Source organism: Pelophylax lessonae (assembly GCF_965119305.1).
Source record: "Pelophylax lessonae genome assembly, chromosome: 1".
NCBI lineage: Eukaryota > Metazoa > Chordata > Amphibia > Anura > Ranidae > Pelophylax > Pelophylax lessonae.
The window spans coordinates 480608375-480617851 of NC_138768.1; the positions used below are offsets into that span (position 1 = coordinate 480608375).

Sequence of the window (9477 nt, forward strand, 5' to 3'; positions counted from 1 at the left end):
ACCAGGGTGGGTATTGTACTCCCCCTGGAGGGGGGGGTTCCACAGGGAAAGGGAAAGGAGTGAAAGAGAGAGGGAAGGAAGTGTGTTTGAGTGAGTGAGAGGGGGAGACTTGGTGGTGAAGAGTGTGTGAGTGAGTTTTTTGTGGAGTGAGTTGTTTTTCCCCTTTTCTTTTTTTTTTTTTTCTCTTGGGACTCTCCCCCCCTGTTCCACTGGATATCTGCCTGAGGTAATCAGGAAATCTAGCTTAGCCCCATTATGGAAAATATAAAAATAGTCTCCATAAATGTCTCCCACGATGGATGTATCCAGAACTAAAATGGGGCCCTCTGAGAGAATAGGTAAACGGATGATAAGGACGCTACATAAGGAGCAATTGATAGATGTGTGGCGACTCCAGCACCCGACTGAAAAAGAATTTACATTCTATTCACACCCACATGGAAGCTATTCGAGATTGGATTTTTTTTTGGTACCCCATGCTTACCTGCAGGCGGTCATATATACAGGCATAGAGAGCATTGCGTGGTCAGACCACGCAATGATCACTATGATATATAGTGCCTCCTCAGCCGAGTCCAGAAAACAAAGATTCTGGAAACTTAATGAAAGCTTGCTTCAGAAAGAGGAAGTAAAAACGGAAGTACAGAAGGAGCTTAAGGACTATTTTAAAAACAATGACCAACCAGGGTGCACCATTGGTTTACTATGGGAAGCACACAAGACAGTAATAAGAGGAATACTAATTAAGCATGGGGCGAGGATAAACAGGGAAAGGAATAAACAACTGCAAATACTATTGGACAAACTTAAAGTATTAGAAATAGAACATAAAAAAAAAGGCAGATGCAACATTAGGGGAGCTGAGCATAGTAAGAAAACAAATACTAGATATATTACAATACAGAGCGAAGGCCGCGATACAAATATCAAGGAAGACAGCTTATGAATCAGGGAACAAGTGTGGGAAGACCTTGGCAAGATTCATCCAAAGTCAAAAAATAAGATCATATATCCCACAGATTGTGTCGCCAGAAGGAATTAAAAAGGTTATACCAGAACAAATAACGGAAGAATTTAAAAACTTTTATGCAAGGCTCTATAATCTACCAGAAATAGGCAAAACGCAAGAGGAAAGGGAAGAGTATTTAGCTAAATCCGGGTTACCGAAACTTACAGAAGAAGAGAGAGAAGATTTAGAGAGTCATATTTCAAGGGAGGAAATAGAACAGACTATAAAGAAGATGAAAAAGGGTAAGGCTCCAGGCCCAGATGGACTGACACCACAGTACTTCCATGTATTGGCCCCCATATTGGGACCATACATGGAAAGACTGTTCAACCAGAGAGGGGTGGAAGGGGCACTATCAAGAGACACGTTAACAGCATATTTAACATTGATACTAAAGGAGGGAAAAGACCCAGCGAACTGCGGCAGCTATAGGCCTATTTCACTCCTAAATATGGATTTAAAAATTTATACAAAAATCCTAGCAACTAGATTGGCAAAGGTAATGGCAAAAATAATACATCTTGACCAGGTGGGATTCATGGCATCGAGAGAAGGGGAAAAGGAGGAAAAGGGAAGATATGGTGAAGAAGATAAGGGGATTATAGATGAAGTTAGGACCTAAGTAATAATTGAGATAAGAATATAAGGAAGGAAGGTAAGGATAAAATGAATAGGAGCAAAAAGGAGAATTGCTAACTTGATATTGCCTTGCCCCAGGGATAATATTGGTTAAGTGATAGTAAATGTTTAGATTGGAATTTACAGAGGAGTAGAATAGTCCTCTGAGACAAGAAAAGCCTAAAGTATATGATGATTTGTTAGAGAACCAACCTTGTTCTTTGTAATACAATGTACATGTAATGATTTCCCTTGAAAACAAAATAAAGAGATAAATAAAAAAAAAAAGAACAATATTTACGTTGCTACACCTCATACCTACAGGATGATTGGGTGGACCTCCTCCCTTTGTCAGAATTTGCTTATAATACTGCAACCCACAGTACTACTAAGCAAAGTCCGTTCTACCTAAACTATGGGTTTCATCCCACACTTCTTCCACCACGCATCCTACCATCAAGTAATCCAGTAGCCTCTGACTATCTCACCCAAATAAAAGACTCTCTGGATTTACTTAACACCACCATATCACATGCTCATAGCCAACAAAAAAGGTACTACGACCTCCGTAGAAGACCTTCCCCTCAATACACTATTGGGGATCTTGTCTGGCTATCTACAAAAAACTTGAGGTTGAAAATCCCCAGTAAAAAGCTTGGACCTCTGTTTTTGGGACCTTTCCCAAACGAGAAACTCATAGGAACGTCTGCGGTTCGACTCACATTACCGGCGGATCTTAAAATACACCCCATTTTTCACGTATCGCTATTAAAGTCACATATACCCAACCAAGGGATTAGACCTACCATCTTACCTCCACCTCCAGTACAAGTTGAAAGTGGAGAAGAATTTGAGATTAGGGAGATTTTGGATTCTCGTATCCACAGAGGAAAACTCCAATATCTCATCAGATGGAAAAACTATGGACCACAAGACGACACCTGGTTGGATGCTTCTGACGTTCACGCATCCAGGCTTATACGAAGATTTTACTCCAAATACCCTCAGAGACCAGTGCTATAGGCCTTCTGGAGCCGGCCTTAGGGGGGGGGGGTACTGTAAGATCCTGGTACTTTCAGTACCTTCTAGCCTCTTACTTCCGGGTTGCGTTCCACCATTCAGGTAGATGGAACGCATATAGCTGCATGTCTCTTTAACAACTGATGACGTCATCACTAGGCGCCACTCTGAGCGGCTATTTCAACCGACGGTCTGCACTCACAAGGTGTTCGTGCAACCGCTCATAATACAAGCCTGACTGACGCTGCCGTATCCTCCAGCTATCTTCCCTATACCTGGACATACTATCTATCACCATCTGCTATCACTCCTGCAACATTACTACCTGAGTGCTTATTATTATTTGCTATAAAGGAAAGATATAACTGCGCTAAATACTAAAAAACACAGCAGCAACTTAAATTGTGACAAGCAAAAATGGGTATATATAAGGGCTAAGTTGCGCTAATGGGTACTAAATCCACAGGTGAATGTAAGATGAAGCACACTAATGATAGTCCAACATTGGTGACAAGTCCGTATCCAAATGAAAGGCACAGTCCGAAATAAACGATTCCAGTGGCAGATGATTAAACCAACATTCAATTCTCCTTACCAGAATGCAGAATAGAGTTCGCCCAAAACTCAAGTCAGATCTGAACGCTCAGCCTTCGGTCGATGTGATCAATAAGTCCTCACATCCACAAATGGTGATCATATGCAAAGAAAAAATATACAGTCCATAGCGTAATACTGTTGAATACTATTTCATCACCCAGAGGAGTGCACACCGTCACCAGATGGCTGATAGTGGAAAGCACCAGTAACCTTAGGTCCCAAGTCCTCACCAGATAATAAATAAATAATTAGGGTGATAGTAGGAAGTGGAAGTAACACACAGAGACCTCTCCCGATACCACTGCCTCTTACCAGATTATGGATAAGTGAGAGCCACACAGTCTGAAATGGAAGTGACACACAGAGACCTCTCCCAATACCACTGCCTCTTACCAGATTATGGATAAGTGAGAGCCACACAGTCTGTCGTCCCGTCTCCGGTGCCAATAGCTCTAATGGTCCCTCCAAATAATGTCAGATTCTCCCAGAATGCGATGGGTTAAACCACTCTCCCCAGAAGCCAATCCTTAGAACAGGTGTCACCAGGAGAAATTCTAGGGCTGACTCGATCGTGTGTCATATGGCATAAAAAACACAAAGCACTACATAGTGCATTACCACAGACACTTTAATAGTAAAAAAGACAGCAACTTACAGAATAAAAGATAGTTTCAGCAAGGATATAGGCGAGCCGCCGGCCGGTCGGCTCCTCCGCCCGTCCTGATAGACACTCGTTTCCACAAGCAGGTGACGTCAGCACGCCGCGACCCTTGTAGTGTAGTGCTTTGTGTTTTTTATGCCATATGACACACGATCGAGTCAGCCCTAGAATTTCTCCTGGTGACACCTGTTCTAAGGATTGGCTTCTGGGGAGAGTGGTTTAACCCATCGCATTCTGGGAGAATCTGACATTATTTGGAGGGACCATTAGAGCTATTGGCACCGGAGACGGGACGACAGACTGTGTGGCTCTCACTTATCCATAATCTGGTAAGAGGCAGTGGTATTGGGAGAGGTCTCTGTGTGTCACTTCCATTTCAGACTGTGTGGCTCTCACTTATCCATAATCTGGTAAGAGGCAGTGGTATCGGGAGAGGTCTCTGTGTATTATTTGCTATCACTACTCAAGCCTATCCCTTCAGTATATAACCTCACTACTATTGCATAGACCACTATCACTCCAACAACATCATCTCTGAGTGTTTGTGTGTGTGCATACTGAAGCAGGCTGAACCACCATGATGAGTCAAGAGAGTTGGATAAGGTGATTCAACACATCTCTACACGACTACTGAGTGGAAATTCTGCAGCTGCAAATCCAGTTCACAAAATCAAACCCCAGAGCGTTACACAGCTCCATATCGGGTATCACAGAGCGGGGGTCCCAATTTACTGTGCACCCCACCCGTGAAACTGAAACAGGAGGGGGCACGCACTCCCGCCACTCCCCGCCAGGCTCAGTGCACCGAGCATAGCACACCAGGAGCAAAGACACACCCCGGCAGGCACCGGAGGCACGTCATCCCCCTCACAACTCCCGGGCCCCCCCAAGGAGGGGCGAGGTCAGCCAGGCCAGCAAGGGAGGAGCGACGGAAAATAGTGGCAGGAAGGCGTCGGGCGGAAAGACGGCGGGAGGTGAGGAGGGCCACTAGCAACGGCCATCCTCCAGACATCCACCCACACGTCTCCTGAGCCATCTGAGAGCCGAGTAGGGATGGTGCAGCACCCGGCAGGGCGATACATAGCTGAGGCACCCGCTCCAGCAAACCACAGAACTGCGGAGAGTAAAAAAAAAAAAAGCAAAAGCACAGGCATAAAACATATGAAAGCATTCCACGTATCCCTTAGGCAATATTGTGACAGAAAAAAAAAAAAAATCATCAGTAAGGAAAGCATGTTACCATACCACCTCCCCCCACCCGCAGAGCTTAACGTCCCCAAAGTGCATAAGTGGAAGGTTAGGCCCCTAGAGGGGCAGTCCTCGCTTCGTTCGAGACATGTCCCTCTCCCAGGGAAACCAGAAAAAATTGGGGATCAAAGCCCCTCCCATTGTAGCCAGGAGCAGTCTTCGTCAAGAGCAAGGAGGGGGGTAGTGCATAAATATCCAGTCTCCACCATCGTCAGCCAGCCCTGCCCGTGGTGTGCCAAGACACCATACAGGCAAAAAGATCTCGGCTGTGAAGGTGGTGCAATTTACACAAGTAGGCAAGGCAGGGGGGTCGGAAGCAAATATGGGGCATGGAAGTTGTCTTTCACTCAGGGGATACGAATTGCAGAAAGTGCATACATATAGTTACCATTCCACCGAGCGATAGGGGGGCATCCCAAGAGAGGCTACGCTTCTCGGTCCGCTGGAGCATTTCCAGGTTCTGGGCGTCCTCCCCCCCCCATGGAATGCGAGTTGGCAGGCCCAGGTTGCGTCTGCTGTTGTTCTGCCTAGCCTGCCCCGGCAGATGCTGAAGCCAATTCGGAACCGAGACAGGGTCAGACCCCAGGAAACTGAAGAGAGCAGGTAAGTCATCCGCATGGTGTACAGTGAATGGAGATAAACCCTTCCGTGCAATGAGCGATATAGGAAAGCACCAGCGATAGGTACAGCCAAGCTGTCTGATCCTTTCAAGCAGGGGGTGCATCGGAGCTCTCTGCTGGAGCGTAGCACGTGAGAGATCTGGCAGGATACGGACACTGGCCCCATTAAAGTCCAGCTCACCAGTCTCCCAGGCTTGCCGAAGGATGATCGCTTTGTGTGGGTACCGGTGGAGGCGGCAAATGACATTGAGCAGCCTGTCCAAAGCCGGGCGAGCGCGGTCCAAGGGCCTGGTGTACCCGGTCAAACTCCAGCTCCCCAGGGGGAATAGAGATTCCTGGCCAGGCGCCTCCAGGGGACCCCGCAGCTGCAAGTTGTTACGGCGGCTGCGGTCTTCCATTTCCTCAAGGTGCAGCTGGAGAGAGGTGATGTAGCCTGCCTGGGTGGTTTGGACTAGTTCCAGTCAGGAGACACGTGCCTCAAGGATGGAGAGGGAGGACTTACCGGTAGTGAGTCTGTCTGACAGTTGCTGGTAGGGCTGAACGATAGTCGATGTGATATCGACTATCATTCTGCGAGCGTTGGCGATATTCACATCGCCGAAGACACGATATTTAGGCATTAGGCAGGGAGAAGTTGGGACTCGGTGATTGCAGCCGACACATCCGTCCTACACGTTCAGCGGTGAGCAGCGCACTGTGAGCGGCTGCACAGCTAACCAATCATGCGTGCCTGCACACCTGATTGGTTCGCTGTGCCGATGAAGAAAACTAGCTGCAGGGTGGCAGACTGAACGTGTGGGCTGCACGGAAGTCGAGTGAGTCACTGTCAGGCTGTGTTCTTCTACCGGCTCCTAGTCCTCCTACCACCACTGTCCCGAGAGTGAGACTGTGAATAATCCACAATTCCACACTGACTGTCACTGAGTGAGTACAATACCATTATTAACCCTGGCCTGCCCTGTATCTGCAATTACAATCAGAAGGCTGTGCTGCTGCCTGCATGCCCTGCTGCAATACTTGATGATTTCCATCCATTCCCAGCATCCTTCCCTACAGTAACATTAACCCTGGCTGTCCCGGACTCCCAGTGCAGTATATATACAATCAGAAGAAACGGGTCTCTCAATATAGCAATATATATAGTTGAAAACAAAATATCGCAATGTACTTTTTTTTCCAATATCGTGCAGCCCTGGTTGCTGGATCTCCGACCGGACTGCCTGTAGGTCTTTTCTGTGAGTCTCCTTGAGGCGGAGCACCAAGACCTCCATGTCTCTCTTCATCGGCAAAGCTTGCAGTAAGGTCCGGATATAAGGGTCCCCTACACCCCCCGATCCAGTCGACAGGTGATTCTGATGGGGCTGTGAAGAGAGCGGTGTCACACAGTCCATCCAGGGCTCAGACGAGGCGAAGCAGAGGGGGAGGACGGTAAGCCCGCCATTGCTGGAGTCGCACGTGCACCCGGTGTGCGGGCCCAGGTCGTTGCAGAGCGGTTGCCGGGGAAGTAGCGGTGGAGTTCCAACCCTGGGGAGGCTCTCTGGGATTTCCTCGATCTTTTCTTATTATTAGAGTTTATGCCGGGTGTAGAGTAGCTGTATTTTGCTGAAATATCACTAGGAGATGGCCGGAGCTCTAACAGTGTACGTCCTCACTCACGCCCCCCTTATTCATTTATTTTATGTTGCATACAACTATTAGGCTGATTCTATTCATCCCCCTGGTATACTGCAAAATGGTGCTAGCCAGTGGACTACAACAAAATGGTGCTGGATTAATTGTTTGGTGTCAGCACAGGCTTTTAAAGAGAGTCCAGTTCAGCATCAGTAAGTAGGTGTATCCCGTGATGATGTGCATGTGCACAAAACACGTAGGGAAGGAGCCTTACGTGCTGACACCACGCCGCCCTATCCAAGGCCTGGATCGGCGGGCATTACTGTAAGTTCGGCAGTTTAATTTTTAATTGGATGTACAACCCTTATTTAAATTGTATGTCATATTTTCAAAATACACTGCTACACTATAAATCATTTCCGGGGCTCCTTGTGGCGAGCATCTTTTTGGCCAAAATTCTGTGCGAGGGGCCATTTCCTTTTGGGAGGAGAAGCTGGATGAATTCCCCAAGGTTGATTTGATACAATGCCATTTATCAATGGCATTCTGGTGAGTGCATATTGATGAAGGAAAAGCACTGGAGTCCCTTTCTGCAAAGAAGCACTGATGTCACTTTATATGTTTATCACATGGGAACATACAATTTTTGGATGATTCTCATTCACCTTTGGCACAGTCTGCGCATTATGGACGTATTTGACTTTTTTGTGATTCATGAGTTTGTGTGACAAAATATCTTTATACTGTATGCATGTTTATTTGTATCTCTGCTCTTTTTGTATATTACTGATTTGAATCATAGGGTTGGTCACCTTTGTGCTAGCAGCTTCTGCCCTTAAGAGCTCACTCTGTTTATATATATATATATATATATATATATATATATATATATATATATATATATATATATATATGTATATGTATGTGTGTGTATATATATATATATATATATATATATATATATATATATATATATATATATATAGAGAGAGAGAGAGAGAGATAGAGATAGATTTTGTAGGATATACAGGGTAATTTAACTAGGAGTCATTAACTTAAAGCTGTGATGGGGGGGATATAAATCTTAAATACTGGTCAACTTTAAATTTAAGCTTAATTGTAAGGCCCCAAAAATGTTTGCGATAATCAGCATTATTGTCTGTGTAAATATATGTAGTTTGCGACTGAGAATGTATTGATAACAGTGTTTTAGTTTCAAGTACTGATTTTTATTAACTGTAGAAATGTTGACATTTTTAGGTGATGCTAGTGAAAGTGCTGAAGACATCTTTATTCGAAAGGCAAAAGAAGGAATGGATGGTGATGAAGCTCGTTTCAGTGTGGAAATTCCAGTTACAAGCAAAGCCTATCTATGGGCAGACAAATACAGGCCTCGTAAACCTCGGTTCTTTAATCGCGTACACACCGGCTTTGAGTGGAATAAATACAACCAGACCCACTATGACTTTGACAATCCTCCACCAAAGATTGTGCAGGGCTACAAATTTAATATTTTTTATCCAGATCTGATTGATAAAAGGTCAACTCCTGAATATTTCCTTGAGGCTTGCCAAGACAATAAGGACTTTGCAATTCTAAGGTTTCATGCAGGGCCTCCTTATGAGGACATTGCATTCAAAATAGTAAATCGTGAGTGGGAATATTCTCATCGACATGGTTTTCGCTGCCAGTTTTCAAATGGTATTTTTCAGTTGTGGTTTCACTTCAAGAGATATCGATACAGAAGATAGATGTGTTGTGACCTGGTAATATATGATCCCTTTTTATTTATGCCATAAATAAAAAGATTAAGGATAATTTTTTTTCCTGAGGATGTCCCCAGTGTTTTATTTAGCTAACAGAAATGTACATTTTTGTTTATGTGCTGGGATACGTTTTTTATGATGCATATACATTTTTTCAATAAAAAGGTTGACTTTTTGGCTTGCCTGTTTCTACATAGGAAGTAGAAAAGTTGATGGGTGTTAGAGAGTCCTAGGCACCACATCCCTCAATTATCAAAACATGGATGAAATGGAAAATGGGATTGTAAGGGTGCCACAAAAACACATATTTTGTTAAAAAAAATATCA

At 44.9% G+C, this 9477-nt stretch overlaps 1 protein-coding gene across 1 annotated transcript in view; it reads left to right on the forward strand.

Moving 5' to 3' along the window:
• The window catches only part of CACTIN (cactin, spliceosome C complex subunit), a 473103-nt gene extending 463900 nt beyond the window's left edge, over positions 1–9203 (forward strand). The window contains exon 10 of the mRNA XM_082243969.1: positions 8645–9203. Within this exon, the coding sequence (XP_082100095.1) occupies positions 8645–9135 (491 nt within the window). The 3' untranslated portion in view covers positions 9136–9203. The remainder of the gene's footprint in view (positions 1–8644) is intronic.
• The last annotated feature ends 274 nt before the right edge of the window (positions 9204–9477 follow it).